The 20,318-nt window shown below is 41.8% G+C and overlaps 4 protein-coding genes across 7 annotated transcripts; 2 read left to right on the top strand and 2 right to left on the bottom strand.

Moving 5' to 3' along the window:
• Window positions 1-356: 356 nt before the first annotated feature.
• Window positions 357-6,184, bottom strand: slx1b (SLX1 homolog B, structure-specific endonuclease subunit). 2 transcript variants are annotated; one of them, XM_042070579.1, is made up of 5 exons: window positions 5,543-6,077; window positions 5,378-5,429; window positions 2,082-2,420; window positions 1,123-1,341; window positions 357-788 (listed from the first exon to the last, which is right to left on the bottom strand). In XM_042070579.1, exons 1-5 carry the CDS (start codon window positions 5,713-5,715, stop codon window positions 759-761), a joined length of 813 nt encoding a protein of 270 aa, XP_041926513.1. In that variant the 5' UTR covers window positions 5,716-6,077; the 3' UTR covers window positions 357-758. The 2 variants fall into 2 exon arrangements, with proteins under 2 accessions (XP_041926513.1, XP_041926514.1); XM_042070580.1 differs by lacking the exon at window positions 357-788 and adding an exon at window positions 1,705-1,825 and having other exon boundaries at window positions 1,212-1,341; window positions 5,543-6,184.
• A 159-nt stretch (window positions 6,185-6,343) lies between these two features.
• zgc:112271 (uncharacterized protein LOC553698 homolog) lies at window positions 6,344-7,913 on the top strand. Its single transcript, XM_042070600.1, has 3 exons — window positions 6,344-6,551; window positions 7,350-7,447; window positions 7,561-7,913. The coding sequence occupies exons 1-3, from the start codon at window positions 6,489-6,491 to the stop codon at window positions 7,694-7,696; spliced, it is 297 nt and encodes a 98-aa protein (XP_041926534.1). The 5' UTR covers window positions 6,344-6,488; the 3' UTR covers window positions 7,697-7,913.
• Window positions 7,914-7,943: 30 nt separating this feature from the next.
• Window positions 7,944-15,434, top strand: LOC121690154 (zinc finger protein 672-like). Its single transcript, XM_042070575.1, has 4 exons — window positions 7,944-8,208; window positions 9,077-9,162; window positions 9,396-9,545; window positions 14,534-15,434. Exons 1-4 carry the CDS (start codon window positions 8,064-8,066, stop codon window positions 15,005-15,007), a joined length of 855 nt encoding a protein of 284 aa, XP_041926509.1. The 5' UTR covers window positions 7,944-8,063; the 3' UTR covers window positions 15,008-15,434.
• Window positions 15,435-17,623: 2,189 nt separating this feature from the next.
• On the bottom strand, window positions 17,624-20,047 carry LOC121689777 (protein C-ets-2-like). 3 transcript variants are annotated; one of them, XM_042069885.1, is made up of 4 exons: window positions 19,903-20,047; window positions 19,381-19,620; window positions 18,877-18,995; window positions 17,624-18,338 (listed from the first exon to the last, which is right to left on the bottom strand). In XM_042069885.1, exons 2-4 carry the CDS (start codon window positions 19,550-19,552, stop codon window positions 18,090-18,092), a joined length of 540 nt encoding a protein of 179 aa, XP_041925819.1. In that variant the 5' UTR covers window positions 19,553-19,620; window positions 19,903-20,047; the 3' UTR covers window positions 17,624-18,089. The 3 variants fall into 3 exon arrangements, with proteins under 3 accessions (XP_041925819.1, XP_041925820.1, XP_041925822.1); XM_042069886.1 differs by having other exon boundaries at window positions 19,390-19,620; XM_042069888.1 differs by having other exon boundaries at window positions 18,877-18,991; window positions 19,390-19,620.
• Between the last annotated feature and the right edge of the window lie 271 nt (window positions 20,048-20,318).

Genomic DNA, 20,318 nt, shown 5'->3' with positions numbered 1-20,318 from the left:
TGGGATGACCAACGCCATCTCCTGTCAGCCTGGAAGGATACTTAAACCCTAACTATTTCCTTGTCTAGTTAGAGCAGCTGATGGATCTTTAGGTTAAGTCATGCTGTCTCTTCCTTGATGCGCATCATTGTAAATAAACTCTGTTCCTGATTTTTCATACTATTGTTCTGACTGGGTCTCTATTAAATCTATGGTATCAAAATTACCATCAGGTTAGAGTTAGGGTTAGAGTTAGGATTAGGGATAGAGGTTAGGGTTAGGGTTAGAGTTCATGTGTCATGACAGACAGTATCGACATAAGAGTCACATGACACTATCTAGTCTACCCTGAAAAGATTAAATTCTTCACACATAACATCAAATTCATTACACACAGCTTTATTAAACATATATAAATATTCTTAAGTATAATACAAATTGTACTGATGTGTTCATGGTTAAGTTTTTAAAAGTCTTGTGACCCTGCCTGTTTTTTCCCCACACTGGTCTTATTGGGTTCTCACACCTTAGCCGGAATTTGCTACTGTGGTCTACATACCCGCAAATGTAGTAACATTTGTGATGACAGGAACTTTGACCAAAAATCACAAGACCTCTGACTTCTGCCTTCATTACCTAACCTCATGCCAAAAGCACAACCGCAACAGTTTCCAAACCCAACCCTTTTATCTGATCAATGGATATCTGTAGGCCAACTGTTGATGAGTGATCATTTAGCGACTACTTCCATAAATGTTACTGAGAGCAGAAGACACTGGTCATGTTTGCAGTTCATCAATGCAAGGGCCCTGGAAAAAAAGAGACCTTAAATTATGGAACTTACAAACAAAAGTAAAGACATAATGTACTTATTGTACAGCTTCACATGTTCACAACTGTAAGCCAGACAGACTAAATCCTCTACTTTAAGCCAAAAGCGAACTTTTTAAGCAGAGCTTCTGGGAAAGGTTCCTCCATATTGTTATTCAGGCACATTCCCACCGATATTGGGAGAGAACCATTTTTTTCTAGCTTAAATCATGAATAGGCAAAAATGATCCAATCAGATGACATGGAAATTATCATGTCACTCACTGAAAAGCTGCCCCCTGTCTGATTACTTTAAGAGATTCATGTAAATACCTGGGAGGATGGGACTGTGGCCATTTCTTCCAGGTCACCGTAACAACCGTTCTTGTGACAAATGAGGTTCCCCCAGAGCACCGAGCGGTTGCAGACGGGACATCTGCCCTCTACTGGCAGCAGGTGGCCGGGCTCCGATTTGAGGAAGTGCTGGGCCAGGCAGATCAGATGACAAACCATGTCACATGATGGCAGGAAGCAGGACACTTTATCTGAAGACTGACAGGAAACAGACGGTTATGAAGGCCACTGTTATACGGTCACTCACAACAGATTTTTCCAACTCCCCATAACACGTGATCACAGCCCCCCACAATGCACAGTGAACACATGACAGTTCACTGATAGTTCAACAGTGAAGACTGCTGAAGAGTGCTGAAGGACTGTCGTACACACAATTTGCGCTAAAATCCCAGAGTGCAGTACATGTAAAAGTACATCACATTGAGAAAGTCTATATGGTAACTGCACATATATGTGTGTGTGTGTGTGTGTGTGTGTGTGTGTGTGTGTGTATGTGTGTGTGTATATATGTGAGACAGTGAGTGAGGGGAGGAGTTTTCAAACACTGAAAAAGCTCACAAAGACTGAGTTCCATGGCAGGTTTCTATCTAACCAGTAGCCATCTTTTACGGCCTGCAGAGGGCAATGGAGTCTCAAACAGCCATCCACCGAAAGTCTTCACAAGACAAGAGCACCACGTCTACAACACAAAAGCACTGAGACATTACTGCCAGAGTGGATATCAAAGGGGAACAATACACCCAGCAGCGCACTGCAATTTTCAGGGTCTGCATATTTCAGAGCCAGTATGAACTATTCTGTGAGATTATGGGTTTTGCATGCTGTGTTCTCCTGAGTTCCTTTCAGCTGTATGCTCTATGAAGAAGAATTGTGTTAGAAGAGGAATTGCACAGACCAGCTGGCACCCTTTTGAATGCCAAACAGTTCACCCTCACCTTCACAGTTTCCAGACAGAGCTTGCAGCATTCCTTGACTTTGCCCTCTTCCTCCTCTCCTTGCTCCTGGCATGCCTCTGAGGCCGGACGCTTCTTCTTCGCTCGAACGCCCCCGAAGGTGATGGGCATGTGCGGGGGCGGCCAGAGCGCTGCATCGAAGTTGAGGTGGTACTCCGGCCGAAGCCAGCGCACAGTGAGTGGAAGCCGGCTCCACGGTGCCACACGCAGCATATGGGAGACCACACGCCAGTGAAACTGCAGGCTGGACTCACGGCGCACCCGCTTGGCCACATGCGACAGCCGGCGCGAGAAGTGAGGGTGCTGCCATGCCCACTCAAACTGGCACAAAGGAGGTGGTGGAGGATGCAGAGATGGACACGTCAGCTTATTTGATGAAAAACTGACATATTTGCACTTAAATACAAAATAATACAACTGCAAAAGTGAGTCAATGTAGACCGTTTTAACACAACTAAGCATCATATCATAGTTTAGAGAAACAACATGCATTTTCTAAGTACTTGGAAACATTCAACCATTAAACTTATGGTTGCATAGCTGCCAACTCTCACGCACTGGCCGTGAGACACACGCATTTGATTAGTTTCACACACTCACACGCCACACCCCCGATTTCTCACGCAGATGCCTGAAAAATGAGTTTAGCCTATCTATAGATCTACCTGTTGAGCCACGATTATGCTTTCAGAGACGGTGAGAGGGTTCAAGAGCACCCCCTGTCTGTGGACTTTTCTAAATTTTCTCTCATTTGCAATGCTACTTCAGAAGCCGTCCCAGGCGCATTCCCCCCGCATTTCCCCGGCTTTAGGTATGTTTTGAGTATTATTGAGTATTTTTCACGCTGAAGTATACACCTGGTAGGTCAAATACCTAGCAGATGAGGTTCAACTAAACTAAACCTATACATATGATATCACACATCAGGTCACACATGCGGAATCTAAGCTTTCCAATGATATTAGCGCCAAGTTGCTGTGATAAATGGTTCATGAGAAAATTAACATTGAACCGACGTGCAATTTAGGCTAATCATATTTGCATTTTGCACACAGTGCACACCCATTACTCTCGGTTTAATATTTCACTAACCCTTCACACAACACGTGGCAAACCCAATATCACAATAAACATCAAACGTACCGAATACGAGGATATAAAGCATGCCTCTGTGCAATAAGTGGTTCCTGAGTAATCCGGTTTTGAAATTGCAACACATTTCTACATAGCCTCATTGGGGCGAAATTATAATGTATTCTAATGTAAACTATTTGTCAGTAGGCCTACATAAATTTTTGTAAATTGCTCAGCCATAGATTATCCCACTATCATGGTTCTTATATTGTCAGGTTATGGCTATTACAATGACCAATATATTATCTTAAATAAACTAGCTGAATAACACAGGTGACCACTTCTGCATAATTTCATGGAGTGCTGAAATGTACAGACATTTTTGAACATTTCTGAACTGTGAAATGTAGCATATGTTTTTGTGGTTGTGAACTTATTGCAATATCACCATAACTATTCCACCTGTGTGTGCATGGTCTGAAGTGCAAAATAGCTTAGGCTATAGCACAAATATTTCCATAAAAATAAGCAAGTCTGACCTCTGAATTTATTTTGAAAGTGCACCTGATTGATGCATTTAAAAGTTAAAATATACAAACTCTTAAATTCTTACAAAACACCCACCCACTTTTTAAAATTGTTAGTTTGGACACCCCCACTTTTGCCGTGTGAAATACCAGTGCTGTTTTCAGCATCTGTTTAGTGCTTCATTGTCATTTTCATTGGATTCTCCCATTTGCACGTAAATCGCTCATAAACTTTTTTTTTTTTTGTTACACGCATTCTCCCATTCCTCTTCTGTCACACACACAGTGACAAGCGCCAAATCCCCCGCAGTGTTGAAGAGATCAGTCATCCCCCTCACTTTTGATAAGGTAAAAAGCCTTACAGGTATGCCAAATAAATAATAACCGATAGGTTTACGCTAGGCTATGTAAAACTCCCCATTAACAGCATCACGTCACTAACCACAGCGACTGCACAATCTTGTATTCACTCTGTTGGATATCTGAAGCCAGTTTGTCTACTTAGATAGTGTAAATCCTCAAATTATGGCCGGGGTCTTAAGACAAAGTACAGGCCTTTAGGGGCAGGATTGTATTCGAGACAGCCCTTTATTTCTTATGCGAGTTTTATTTTGAGACATGCGTTTCTTGGAGCGGCATACTGGTAGGCCTTCAAAAGCATGACATTTTCGGTTTAGTTTGATATTTAATTTACTTTTGGACTGTTTGATTATATTGTTAAATGTTGGGACTGATGGGCACTGAAATCTGGGGAGGTATTTGATGATCACTATTACGTATGTAGTTGAAAGAGTGTTGGGATTTCAAACAAACCTTTCATGCGTTCATTGAAGGTCCGCGGTGCTATAATGGAAACCTTATTGCGTAGCCAAGTAGCCTATATATTGAGTTATTTTTAAATTATGCATGATTTCCTCTTTATTAATTTCGTAGGCTGGCTTCATTTTGTTATATAGAAGTATCTAAATAACCTGTTAAATGTACCAGAATTCAGGAAATTGCATCTAGTCCAAAAAAAAATTTCTGGGGGAGGACCCCCATACTCCCTGCTAAAATGTCCCACCCACTTTCAGAATGCATCCGACGCCCATGGTCCTACTAGTAGGCTAGATCCCTTAGATACCAATGTTAATTTAACTCTGGGACCCTGGTCCCAGGGATGGATTACTGTACGGGCCTTCCGGGCCCAGACCCAGGGGCCCAAGGTGTCAGGGGGCCCTGAAGCCCAAGCCTTTGCATGGAATCATTGCCTCAATATCAACACATCAGGATGTAGGCTATGAATTTGATTGAATTTAGTATTGGCCATCCCCAAAATGCACCAGAATACAGGAAATCACATCAAACAAATGAAAAAAATTCTGGGGGAGGACCCCCAACCCCCCCTTCCACATATGCGACAATTAGTGGGGAGCCCTTAATACATGTGGGCCCAGGGGCCCGAAAGTTCATAATCCGTCCATGCCTGGTCCCTACACCTGAGAACCACTGATGTATGTTTTTTTTACTGTACGGTATAATGCTGAATGAGCCAAACAAAAATTTCCGCAGCAAAATTTGGGTTGGCCCCACCAAATCTCACTCCAAGGTTTTTTGAAAAGTTGGCAGCCCTGTGGTTGTGTTTTGGTTTTAAAACTGGGTGCAACTTAATTTCCCAGAAGACATGCTTAGGCCTACCCTCAAAGCTGCTATGTCTGATGGAAATCCGTGGATGATGAGAACCATTTCCCTGTGAAGAAGAAAATGGAAGAGGAAGACAAAGAAGAGGAAGGAAAAGAGAAAATGGAGTGACAAAATTCATCGGCGGATAAGTCTAATAACTCACAGACTAAACATGCTTACCATGGTCCCCTGCCACTAGTTCTTTTCGCTCCACCTTTGTGCCGACCGGCGTTGTGTTGTCCTATTCTTCGTTCTGGGTTTACCGTGAAGCCGATATAGATACGACCCTTAAATTTGGGGTTTGTACAGTACAGCATGTACACCCCAAAAAAACTTTCGACCTCAAGAACCATTTGGTTAGATATACAAAATATAATTATTTGAATCGGGTCACATTCTATTTTATCATTAATACCTCTCCAACGTTATCATAGTTGCCTAATCCCCCAGCCAGCCAGCCAGCTAGCTAACATATCTTATATTAGCTAACATTTCCAGTAAGCAAGCAAGCAACCACGAAACATGCCCTTGTTCATTTGACAGGTAGTGCTAATAAACTATTTGCAGACCTTGCTCTAGAACTGTTCTGTATTGTAGTTTTGAAACTGGTTATTAAACACAGCAATCTGAGAATAAAGAAAAAATAGTTAAAACCAATGTGAACAAAACAGATCTGTGACAGTGATGCAAAATGTTTTGAATTTCCTTCTTAGCTGTTCGCATGCTATGCCTGACTATAAATAGAAAACAATAGCTTTACTTCCTAAGTAAATTCCTCCAGTGCCATTTTCTTTTTAGATTATACTAATCTACATGTAAATAATTATATAGTGCAAAGCTTTTTAAGTCTGAGATATATTTAATAAAAGCAATATTAACAAGGCAAACTTTAAATTGGGTCACAAAATTAGGACCCCGTTTAGATCCCGCCTTCCTATGAGCAAAAACGAAAGCTATTTGTCATTTAGTGCAAACCCCAGATTCAATTGGATAGCTGTTATGTATTATATTTGTGCGACTTCCGACCATGCCCAACCGGTAGAAAAATCCATGTAAAATTGTAAATAGCGTGACTAAAATATATCACCGTAACGTGTCGAGTCGTTTAGAGATTTGCTTTCTGATTATGGCAATAACAACTGACCTCATCCGCGAGAAACTGATAGCGGAGATTGGAGCAGTCCATGTGGTAGGCTATGTGATCCCAGACCCTGTATGCTTTAGTGTCAGTCTTGATACATGTAACAAAATATGTCCACCGATTGCAAACGCTATGTTGATAGCATAATAATGAGCACACATATAATTGCAAGCATATGCACGATCATACAGTTTTACAGTGTTAAAATCTTCTAAATCTCCATGTTAATATGCTGTGTCACAACCATGTTACGCCATTGTCAACATATTTGACACATCTTTGCGTTTGGATTTCTCAGAAAAGTGTAATAATTTGCCAGGTGTAAACTTCATAGCAACATGGTTTTGTTTAACATTGTAAGTGTTACTCTAACTGAGAGTGTTATACAATAAATACTATTGTCACCTTCACTACTGTCACCTTCATCAGTCAACTCATCATCACCTATAACATAGCCACCATACCACTATGCCACCTTCAACTATTTCTATTAATGCATTGCGTTGACATAAAGCTAACACATTGTCTGTATGTATGTCTCTCCCTGTCTATAGAGATATAGACAGAGACAGATATATCTATAGATTAGTATGTTAAACACAAAGTCTACATGCTGTGTAATATGATAATTTAGAAATAATGTTAATTAATAATATAACTTGTTTTAATCAAAATGCATCATATTTTGTTTCTTTTGTGAATATTCAAGCATGAACATATACTTTAATACAGGTGTTTTGTGTAATGCACATCAATGAGGATCTGTAGTTTTAGTCACAAGACATCAGAAAACATCTAGTAATGAGAGATCATTTCACTTTCGTTTTCATTACTTTCAACCAACAGGATGTTGAAGATACCTCACCAAATAGATGTGCTGCTAGTTTCAAAGTTCTTGTGGTGTCTCCCCAGTTTGAAGGAAAGCCACTGTTACAGAGGCACAGGTAACAAGATTCTCACATTCTCACGATGGGTTGAACGACACATAGTTGGACAAAATCAACACAGCCTTCATTTAGTTTTGACCATACTTTCTGATCACACTGTACATTTCCAGAATGGTGAACACCTGCTTGGCTGAAGAACTAAAGGAGATCCATGCCTTTGAACAGAAGACCCTAACACCGGAACAGTGGGAGAAACAGAAACACAGTGACACACACACACACATTCATTCAATGACCATACAATAAAACAAGGACTGGAAAGACAAGAAAAGTTGCTATCTTCATACCATGGGCATATCCCTCATGCAACAAACTCTTTCACAAAAGAGTGCTATTATCTTGTACTGCCAGTTCACATGACAGCATTGCTTATCTTCATATACTAGTTTAAACAAGGTCTACCAGTTTCAGCTATCTTTGACATGTACACCGGAACATATTAAAAGTGTCTGTGGTAAAGGGGAAAAAAAAAACTTGTATGATTTCCTGTTTGGGTTGTGTGTGTGTGTGTATATGTGACGTCTCGTTTTCAGTAGCTTGCTATGAGGGTGAACTTGCTTGAAGCCAGCTCACTCGAGCTGCTTTGACATTTAGACAGAGAGGTAGACAGAAAATGGAGAAACTATCAAGCTTACTGGGGCTCACAAAGGCACTGCTGAGAGAGAAGGCCAGGAGTATTAAAATGGGACAACAGCAAAAAGCCCTCAGTGAGGGAGAATTGAGAGGCAGAGCCAGAGGACACTCTAAGACACAGCTGGGTGAGTAGACCACCTGAATAGCACTCATATCTGACTGTAGTAAAACCTATAGGCTGAGTGTAACTTGTGGGTGTGGACAAAATAAACCAATTCTTCACAGATTTTGGTTCATGTTGTCGACCAGATTATAAAGAACTGCTCTCATCTGAGGTAGATTTTGTCCTACGTGGGATGTTTTTCCCAAAGGTAATTACCATTGTGTCATGAAGCCATCATGCGCTCTGATTCATACCAAAGTCCTTTTAGGCAAGTCCCTCCACTCGGCGGCCATATACCAACGTTTTATGGGCACTCATCGGGCACAGTCTTTGGGTCGAACTGCGCGTGCGCAAGGCTTCACGACACCAATCTTGCTCCAGCGGCGAGATCACAACACATGATTGGCACGATGCCTTCAAAACACACCATATGATTGACTCAATGTATTCACATGTCGACGTTTTGCCGAGGAAGGGGTGGGATATGTGTAGACAACGGCCATATTGGCGTGACAAACTAGCCCCATGCATTTCTATGGAGTATTTTTTGAGTGCTGTGTCTCCACATTAGAAAGTATCTGTTCATACCTGTGAAGGAGGACAACGGTGCATTCCAGAAGTGGTTCCCGATCCTGACCACTAGAGGGGACATCACATGAGCAGATCTGTGGTGTAGCCACATATTTTCCACATTTAAAATGGCTGGTTGTAAATGAACAAGCAAAGATTTCAGCAGGCATACAAAATAACAATGCATCAACCAAAACTGATGAGTTCATAGGAGTCCAGGATAAAGCTTTTTTTCTGTTTGTGAGGATGTGTTTATAGTGTATGCATGTTGTATTCATGCTGTGAATGCTCTCAGCCATGCCAAACTTGTGTCTATTCAGGAAGTACCATTCAGCCACAGGGTTCCTGTGGTCACAGGGTGAAATCCTCAGAAGTTATCTGCATGGTGAACATCTGCCTGAAACAGGTGAGAGAGCTATGCAATGTCAATGAGCCTGAGGTGGACATGAAACATAAACTTATTTCACAACGTCTAAATAAAGCTTACTTTTTGTGTGTGTCTCTCTCTTTAATAGTTTATAGTGCTTTCTTTATTTTGTTGTGGGTAGTATTCTTTCTTTTAATCTTTCATAACAAAGTAACAATCCCTGTTAGCTTGGCTCCTCACTCATGCCCATGTGTGTCTGCCTGCTGTTGCAGAAGAGCCTTGACTTCAGCTGTCCCGTGTGTGGGGAGACATGGGACTGGGCGATGGCGAAGGACCAGATCCAGCTCTCTCAAGCTCAGACCACCATCCTAGAGGCCCAGGTCAACCGCATCGTCCAGGAGCTCCCAGACAGATACAAGAAGGTGGGTAGCTTTTGTCATCACAGAGATCACCAGGGTTACATAAGTCAACAGCTTGTATTTGGCTTATAGAAAGTTGTTCGGGGTTAGTGTCGTAGAATGTTCTCAGTCCTCACCAATAATTCACGTCAGTCATTTTTAGTTGTTCTTATTGATTCAGTGATGGTATAATGTTTGCAGCTGTGAAAGTTGGTCACTTTGAAACATTAACTGATCTTTTATTCAGGAAATGAGACTAAGTGATTGCTTCAGCTTTTTCTTCAGTATAGTTTCCACTGTGGGATGTAAGGTGCATAATGTTGAGATCAGAGTGATGTGAAATGGAAGAAGAGAAAATAAGAAAGTGCTTGAAGCACTTGTGCTCAGCCCTTCTCAGGCTGAGTGTGCACACAGTTCATGAGTTACCGAAAGCACAGTGGAATGACATACCCTGTGTCAACTGTGTCGTTACTGTAAGTAGCGAGGGCAAAGGAAATCTTGGTCTTGGAGGTCACTGTGCTCTGTATCACAGACTTGGCGGGCAACATTCAGACATATTGAAACAGGTCAATGTTAATTTAACAAAGAGCAGAACATCTCCCATTAAAACAAAAATGCACTCCCAGAATGCTTTTGCCCCTTGGACCAAATACGATGAGTCCAAAGGCAACAGTGTGGAGGTAATTTGTTTATTCACGGCCGGAGCGGTCTCCAGAGATGCCCACTGGAGCGGTCTCTAATCCTAGACAACACACACACACACACACACACACACACACACACACACACACACACACACACACACACACACACACCCTTGCTTCCCTCAGTGTCATGGGAAAAGCCAGGTAGGTGGCTTTTGTAAGAAGTGCATATTTAATCAACCAATCACAGTGGGGGCCTGTATTACACGACTGCTGCACTGCTGTAATAAGCTGCATGAATAAATTCTACATGCATATAAAATTGATTCTTAAATTGACGGATTTTGCTCAATACATTAACCTCCTGCTGAGCTACTGTGGCCTGAAATACACAGACCAGGAGACTAATGGAGACACAGGAGATAAAAACACCTGACGCAGATGCCACTAGAACTTGTATTTGTCAGAGTTTATTAAGTCACCTTGAGGTTGGTATACGTATCATTAGCTTCAGCCCATCCATTTTCCTTTAGTTGAGGCTTGTGGAAGAGGGGAGAGCCATATCTCTCGTGAAACAACATGACATATGGCCTTTTCATGTTTGGAGCCTACTGTTATTGCTTATTCCTGGCATTGGACTTCAAATACATTAAAATGTATTCATTTAGCAGACCCTTTTATCCTAAGCGCCTTAAAACAATTGAGGAATAGCATTCAAGCTTAATTGCAGAGCAGACATTCAAATGAAATTGATGACAAATTTGATCTGAGAACATCAATGTAACACTGATGTTACATGATACCAGTGGACCCTTCTGAGTCATACCTTTTATTTAATCAGTTATTTATGGTCCACTACACATCTTTCATCCCTATCTTATATCTCAGACATATCTTATATAAGAAAGCTCTTAAATCTTATATACTGTAGGAAGAGAGGCATTTAATTTGTAAAACACCACCATATACTCGTTGACATGTGATGATCTGTCTTACATTTGATTCTTGGTCCAGTCTAAAATAACTGGATATGATGGTTCAATTAAATTGATCATGAAGGTTTCACAAATCGGTTATATTTTACGCAATGCATCCTGTGTCGTCACAAATCACACATGTGAATCACAAAACTGGAAAATGAACTGGAAACCTTGACCTAAGAATTTCCAGCTAACACTGAATATGAAACTAGCTGACAGATTTGGAAATTCATTCATGGAAACACATACTTTCAGCATGTACATCAGTTGCCTCTGCTGACAGACATGTTAAGGTTGTTGTGTCATAAAGTGGTATTCTTAACACTAGAAGCGCCATAATTTCATATCTACTAGAAATGCTGTAAGCGGTCATTTTGATCGTTAGATTTTAAACTCTGTATTCAACCGTCAGGACAGTATTTTTGCATTGTACATGCAACTTTTTAAACGGTCAGAATGACCGCAGTGGCAGTTCTAGTGTGTATTCCCTGGCCACTGCCTGTGGAAACGCAGGACTTCCTCTGTGTTGTGAAAGAGAAACATAGTGGCATATCTCATGTGGTGGAGCAGTGTCCGGAGGGATCTCCTGTATAGCACAGCTGATTCGCCACCCCACCTGAAACTCCGGATGTGTTGACGACAGCAACCCCATTCAGGTTTCTCAGTCGAAAAAGGTTATTTGAGGCAATGCCTTGTGCCTCCTCGACAATCTTTCACCACCCACTGCCTTCACATCCTGCTGTTGTACGTCACACCCACCTTTCATCTTACATCAGACAATCCCATCTAGTTTAAACCAGCTTTCTAGACTTTTGGTTTTATGCTTTGTGTAATGGTTTGGATTTACAAGTTCAAGTTCAAGTTACTTTATTTGTACCCAGAGGTAGATTTTGTTTGCAGTATAGAGTCCTCATACACACACACACATATGGGGAACAAAAGAGGCACATATCACACATCATTCAATTTAAGACAGTGGGAGTTAAGAAATGGCAAGTTAAATAAAAAAAATAATTAAATTAAATTAAAAAATAATTAAAAGTTCTTACAGGTTCAGACTATACTTAGATATTGATGTGAACTAGAATATGAATACTTTTTCCAATTTTCTTAAACAGAACAGGCGCTGATGGCCTTTTTTACACACCGCTTCACAGTTAGTTTCAAATGTGAGTTTTGAGTCTATTATCGTCCCCAGGTATTTATAAGATAGATAGATAGATAGATAGATAGATAGATACTTTATTGGTCCCCAAGGGGAAATTCAAGATTGCACACATTGAACAGTCTGACCTTTGATTGATGCGATTTCTTGTGTCTTAATTTAGTTCCTAAAATCAATGAGCATGTCCATTGTTTTGGCTACATTTAATTGAAGGTGGGATTCCTCACACCATTCAACAAAGTCATTAATGACTGGACCATGACCTGTTTCACTGTCTTGAAGCAGGCTAACAATTACTGAGTCATCTGCATATTTAATTATGGTGCTGTTGTCCCACCTGCTCTGGCACATGTTTGTGTACAGGATGTAGAAGCGGTGAGAGTACGCATCCTTGTGGGGAGCCGGTTGATGAGCAGACTTTGTCAGAGAGAGTGCCATTCACTCTCACTCTTTGTGTCCTGTTTGTTTAAAAGTTAAGGATCCAGCCCACCAGATTATTGCTCAGCTCAAACTCTTCTAGCAGCCTTGTGGTTAAAATATGGGGTTGGATTGTATTAAAAGCAGAGGAAAAGTCAACAAATAAAAGTCTGGCATGGGAGCCACTGTTATCCAAATGCTTAAAAAGTAAATTAAGTAAAGTGACTGTGGCATCTTCCACCCCCCTACGGGGTCTATAAGCAAACTGCAGAGGGTCAAGTGAATGCTCTGTTTTCCTTAATATTTCAGACCTCACCAATTTTTCAAATGCTTTCATTACAGTTGATGTGAGTGCCACTGGTCTAAAATCATTGAGGGTTTTGGGGCTGTTGGATTTGGGAACAGGGACAACCACAGCATCCTTCCAAACCTCAGTACTAGTTGTGCCTCTAAAGATTTGTTAAAAATGTAATGGAAAGGAGGACTTAAAGGAGAATTCCGGTGTGATATTGACCTAAAGTGTATTGAAACATGATACCGAGTGTGAACGTATGTCTCATAGCCCATCTCGGCTTGTCCCCTGCACTCCAAAATCTGGCGCTAGTTAGCCGATGCTACCAACAGCTTTTTCAATAGTGGTGCTTCGGCATCGGGCTAGCCATGCAAATAAATCACTGTTTTACACCCATTTACAAGGCTCAATGTATCTCCACACTTCATTGGTAGACTTCCGAGGGCCCTGACATTTAAAACGAGACATTGAGAACTTTGAAAAAGCACTGGTAGTTTACTTACAAGACGATTTATACAGACAGTATCTTCACGAAGTTTAGCGTTTGCAGCCATCTTGAATTTAGTCACGATAAGTCAAGCAACGAGTAAGAATGAACTGGTATGATAAGGGATCAGATTCCAAAAATAATTAAATGGAAATGCATGGAATTCTTCCAGTAGCAGCAACTGGAATCCATGCATTTCCACTGAATTATTTTTGGAATGGCTGCAAACGCTAAACTTCGTGAAGATACTGTCTGTATAAATCGTCTTGTAAGTAAACTACCAGTGCTTTTTCAAAGTTCTCAATGTCTCGTTTTAAATGTCAGGGCCCTCGGAAGTCTACCAATGAAGTGTGGAGATACTTTGAGCCTCATAAATGGGTGTAAAACAGTGATTTATTTGCATGGCTAGCCCGATGCCGAAGCACCACTATTGAAAAAGCTGTTGGTAGCATCGGCTAACTAGCGCCAGATTTTGGAGTGCAGGGGACAAGCCGAGATGGGCTATGAGACATACGTTCACACTCGGTATCATGTTTCAATACACTTTAGGTCAATATCACACCGGAATTCTCCTTTAATTGCTTTGCACAGGTTTTGAGTATGCGCCCACAGATTGTTGTCTGGACCATGACTTTTGTTAACTCTTATGGAGAGGAAGGCTTTATGCACTTCTTTTTGTCTTATGTTAAAGTGGTGAATATGATCATTTACTGTACGTATATGGGGTTTAACTCTCCAATTGAACTGCAAAAATTTTTTGCTGGTATCCTAGCTGGTGAAAACTTACACAAACAAATACATACACACACACACACACACACACACACACTCACACATACACACACACACACACACATACACACACATACCGGTACATACACACACACACACATACACACACACACACACACACACAGAGACATACTGAAAAACTTGAGCATAATAGCAACACACACACACTCAAGCATACATATCTATACCTGTTTCTGCCTGCCCTCACCTTTCCACTTCTCTTCTGCGTCCCCAGTGTCCAGTCTGCTCCTGCATCCTCAGTCGTCCGCTGGACAGCACGGGTCAGCCGTGCCCCTTCTCCAGCTGCGCCCGCTGCCCCCACACCCACCACTTCTGCTGGGCGTGCCTGGCCCCGTGGCTCTTCCCCGACGAGGCGGGGGCGGGCCAGTGCAGCAACGGCTCTTGCTACCTGGTGGGCACCCTGCTCTCGTGCGACGTGGTGACGGAGCCTGGCAGCTCGGTGCTGGGGTGCCCGCGCTTCCGCGCCTGCCCCAAGTGCCTCGCCCTCCTCTCGCACACAAGGGACGGCTGCAAGCACACGGCATGCCCGGAGTGTGGGCACGTGTTCTGCTACGTGTGCCTCCTGGACACTGCCGCGTGCCCGCAACAGGAGAATGAGCACTACCTCCCGTTCTGCAGGGGCCAGAAGGCCAAGAGACAGTGGTTTGTTACACAGCACGGCACGCAGTGTGACCTGCTGTCCACTTGACGGACAATATATATATCAAACCTACATCCTGTTTGGTGGGTCAGTTTCTGACTGTGCTTGTGCTACTGTGCCCTCTAATGGTGTGTGTGACATTAAGGGGATTCAGGTATCATTTGATTATTTTTACATTAAAATTGCCCTAATGTGTTGAGATCCTTTTTAAATACAGTAAATCGATTATAATAGAACAATGACTGACACTTAATGGAGTTAGAGATAAGATTTTAATTTGAAAAATAATTCAAGTTCACTACACACTTCTATTTGCCTTGTATATTTTTTTCTATTGATTTTAAAATGCACATAGTGTACATAAAGTTATTGTAGTTCACAGGTGCTGAGCAAATTAACTTGTTCACTCACACTGGTATGGTATGTGAACATAGAAGATCTGTTTATAAAACGAATATAAAACCACTGAACGGTGCTCCAATGTTCCCTCACTGATGACTAACTGAGATGGAAAAAGAAAGAGAGAGAGAGAGAATAGAGGGGTAGAGAGAACATGTGAAGACAAAGAGAGAGAGAGGGGGAGAGAGAGAGAGAGAATAAAGGGGTAGAGAGAACATGTGAAGACAAAGAGAGAGAGGGGGAGAGAGAGAGAGAATAAAGGGGTAGAGAGAACATGTGGAGACAAAGAGAGAGAGAGGGGGAGAGAGAGAGAGAGAATAAAGGGGTAGAGAGAACATGTGAAGACAAAGAGAGAGAGAGGGGGAGAGAGAGAGAGAGAATAAAGGGGTAGAGAGAACATGTGAAGACAAAGAGAGAGAGAGGGGGAGAGAGAGAGAGAGAATAAAGGGGTAGAGAGAACATGTGAAGACAAAGAGAGAGAGGGGGAGAGAGAGAGAGAATAAAGGGGTAGAGAGAACATGTGAAGACAAAGAGAGAGAGAGGGGGAGAGAGAGAGAGAGAATAAAGGGGTAGAGAGAACATGTGAAGACAAAGAGAGAGAGAGGGGGAGAGAGAGAGAGAGAATAAAGGGGTAGAGAGAACATGTGAAGACAAAGAGAGAGAGAGGGGGAGAGAGAGAGAGAGAATAAAGGGGTAGAGAGAACATGTGAAGACAAAGAGAGAGAGGGGGAGAGAGAGAGAGAGAATAAAGGGGTAGAGAGAACATGTGGAGACAAAGAGAGAGAGAGGGGGAGAGAGAGAGAGAGAATAAAGGGGTAGAGAGAACATGTGAAGACAAAGAGAGAGAGAGGGGGAGAGAGAGAGAGAGAATAAAGGGGTAGAGAGAACATGTGAAGACAAAGAGAGAGAGAGGGGGAGAGAGAGAGAGAGAATAAAGGGGTAGAGAGAACATGTGAAGACAAAGAGAGAGAGGGGGAGAGACAGCAACGTGGACACCCACCTACAGCACCTCCGAGTCTGGGTATTACTTCCACCACTTTCCCCCTCATGCTCATCCGCTCATGTGGAGGGGAAAAAAAAGAGAGAGAATATGAAGGATGGAGAAGAGTGAAAGATTTGAGCATTTATGTGCCGATGACAAGACTGAAAAGATTTTTTTTCCAAGCATGTTGTCTGTGAGGAGAATTAAAAGGTGTCTGTCGAGAGAATTACAGGTTAGACATCACATAAAGAAAGGCTGTGTGAACGTCTCTACATGTATTAGATCAGATGTAGTGATAGCATTGCCATACAGAGAATGGAAGGACTGAAATAACTGAGGTCTGGCTAATGAGGTCATGCTAATGTCAAGATGGAAGTGTGACGAGGATAAGCAAAAGCTCAAGCTGAAACAAAACAAATGTTTAATAGTCTTGTAAACACAATATTTATACCATGTAAACGTGTAAAGTGTTAAAGATGACATAAACCAGATATATTGTTTTATGTAAAGCCTGCTTCTACAATGAAATCAATTGTTGACCTTTTAGCTTGTATATGGCAAAGGTTGTGCTCTTTGTTTAAACCACACCGGTGTCAGTCATGTAACACAGCAGTCTGTATGCCTGTCAAGTGTCAACACTGGCAGTGTTAAGTGTAGTGTTTGTTCTGGTGCTATGCCTGCTGTGTTTCATGCAGGCCCTCCGTGATGTGCATCAGATGTAAGCCGCTGTTTCAGCGCGGCTCAGGTGCACCGAGGCGTGAGGAATCCGGCGCTGAGCAATGGAGTGTCTGTCAATTACGTTCCATTAATTCAGCTTCCAACGGGGCTTTTGTTAACACATCTTTTCAGTCCTCATACAACAAAGAAATACATTTAGACATACACAGAACAAATATATTGACGCACAAACATAGAGCCTAATATGAATGAGGTTTGGCAGATGTTGAGAGGTATTTTGTGATTTAGTGACATTATCAAAAGTGTGGGTGCATACACTTAAAATGGTGCCTTTAACAGCACACTTGCTGCAAGTGTAAGCATTTAACCCATGTCCTCATCTCCATATCTCAATGTTACAGTGTTTCTATGCTTCTATGACCAGACAATCACTGGTCAATAGCTGACTGAACAAACGACTACATTTTGTAGGCTGAACTCTCATTATTGTGACTGAATGCAAATAATATAATATTAATATTGGATTATCTCTCAGTACAGTATATAATAATAGTAAGTCACTATACAGATGTACTGTAAGGCCTACACAAAACCCTGTGGAGTAGATTATGACCTTTAGTAGAGTCACCCTGCATGTGATGATTTATTGTCAATATGTACATACAAGCATGACAATTCACAGTTAATTGTTCCTTTAGAGTGACATTGTTATTGATGATCTTGAAAAACTATATATTGCACATTTAAAAAGAACTGCAAATGAAAATATAGTCTTTGCTTACGGATTAAAACTTGTTTTTGCACAGATTCTCAGTGTCCAGTTTGCCTCTGCATCAGATGGCTACATGAACAAAAAAAAACAAAATACAATACTTGAGGTGGTTTCTTGACACTGTCCCATTGTCAAGTGTAATTGTGCATTGTAAGAGCAAACTTGGACATAATAAATAATTGAGATATAATATTAATTTCCAGGTGCCCCTTTATTCTGTAGAGCTGGTTGTTGTTGAATCCATTCTATTTTAACAGGGATCCGACGTTTGAACAATGTCATTTCAGCATTCTCCAGCTTCACAGGGACCCGTTTGATCCATCTGAGAACCCTTCAGACACTTCGCTTTGTCGGATGTCTAGCATGGCATGGAGCTCCTCTGGTGAATATCCCAGCAGGCCTTGCAGGTTGCAAACAAAGCGGTAGACGTAGCGCTTGCCGGCCGTCTTGTGGATGATGTTTTTGTCATAGTAGTATCGCAGGCCTCGGCTCAGCTTCTCGTAATTCATCTTCGAGTTGTTCTTACGGCGTCCCCACATCTGAGCCACCTGGAATAGCATTTTTGTAGTCAATTTGTAATTGTAATGGATTGTAAAATAGTGTAAATTATTGACATTGGCAATGTGGGGGCCAAGCTGAACCTCCTAGAGGTCAAATAACACAAATTTGTTTGTGCATCCATACAGTTGGAACCTTCAGTCCATGTACCAAATGTTGGTGTTCACAGTTTTCTGCTTGGCCCCCAATAATAAGAAAGGGTAAAAAACACAATGAGTCTGACCAAAATGGGGAGGCAAGTTGCTAGCCAGGCATCAAGGTACCAGCTATGAACTTTGTTTCAGACTTGTCCTTTCATTCATGGTGAAGACACCACTGTCAAGATACTGACAGCTGATTTGATAATTCAATAGGATTTTGGACATTGAAGGCAGCATGAAGGATACATATACACAGCCTTCAAAATTAGGCAAAATAAAAGCAGAATTTTATACAAAGTTTGATTCGGACATGCCTCGATGCCTTGCTACCACTGAATGCTATCTGGAAGGCTTACATATGATCCTAAGATGAACAGGCAGTGGTTACCTCATCAGGGTCAGTCAGTTTGAATTCCCATCCATCTCCTGTCCAGCTGATGAATGATTGACAGCTCCGATCAGTCAGAAGCTCCAATAGGAACTGCCACAGCTGAATAGGGCCACTGCCTATTAGAGGCCACAGAAAAGGGTGAGAGAAGAGGTGGAGTTTACAAAACAGTCACTGATATAAAAAAAAAGGTCCCTATCAATATTTCAAAAAGCACAGCGTGTGACCACATCACCTTTCTGTTGTAAACAGCTGATAAAATCCTTAATTATTTTTTCATGCAGTGGCAAGTTAGTAATTGTGGGCATATTCCAAAACCAAATTCTACTTGCAATAATAAAAAGCTCCATGCAAAACCCAGGACAGATATGTCCTGTTTTGAGTCTTCTTAGTCATTTTTCTCAGACAATCCTTCAGAATACTCGGCGTAATAACCTCATTGCATCACATGGTGTGACATGACAACCTATAGCAGTTACACAACAAGACGCCTCTATGTGTTACCAGTATAACCTGCCAAGACGGCGGCTGGGACCACAGCTTTGCCCAGGTCTGCCTTGTCCCCCACAAACTCCCTGAAGCTCATGTGGGAGTGTGGCAAGGTGAAGGCTGTGTCCGGCAGGTGACCCTCCTTCCTGCCATAGTCCAGCTCCTCGTGGACCCCTGCCCATAGCATGGGTGTGTCTGTGTCAGCCTCGGTGTAGCACAGCGGCGCCTCTACCTCCACAGCACACGGACCTGTTCCTGAGACAGACAACACTCATGAGACAGAGCATATGAAATATATTCAAATAGGAAAAACGTTACATTGTTGTGTGATAAAAATTTGAGGAAAAAAATCTTTCTTTCAGAAAATTCTCCATTGAAAAAATTCTGCAAACCTTGAATGATATGAAATTCTTGCAATCCATTTTTACAGTGATTAAAACATTATGTAGTACTGGCCCACTGTTGAATAACATTCAACATGGGATGGTGACTGGGTATCAAGAAGTGAATCTACAGTCAGAAGAGAATTTGCATTACCTGGTTCATTGATGCTATGGTAGTCCAGTACAGACGATGGCACCTCTTGAGCTTTTCTTAAGTGTGTCTCTTCCCTAGGATGAGTGAAGTCATGGTGTCTAGAGCTCACGGTGTCCAGAGAGAGCAGATGCACAGTCTCCGATGCTGCATGATTGGAAAGCAGTTGGTAGTGTGGATTGTCTGTAGACAGGGCTGAGCTACTGTCTGGGAAAAAAATGCAGTATTATATGTTTGACTAATATCTAGAATATCAAGTAGAACACATTATCTGATCTATCCCAATGGTTTATCTATTCATCTTCGTAAAATATCTGTATAGTGGCTTTTTGGTATATTATCCTTATCTTTGTAGTGATGCTGCAAATGTACCACGTTTTTTGTATGATGTTGAAATAATAACGTCCACCTATATAAAT

Source organism: Alosa sapidissima, chromosome 18, assembly GCF_018492685.1.
Source record: "Alosa sapidissima isolate fAloSap1 chromosome 18, fAloSap1.pri, whole genome shotgun sequence".
In the NCBI taxonomy this organism is placed as follows: Eukaryota; Metazoa; Chordata; class Actinopteri; order Clupeiformes; family Clupeidae; genus Alosa; species Alosa sapidissima.
Note: the sequence above shows the minus strand (reverse complement) of the source record. Positions and strands in the feature narration are given on the sequence as shown.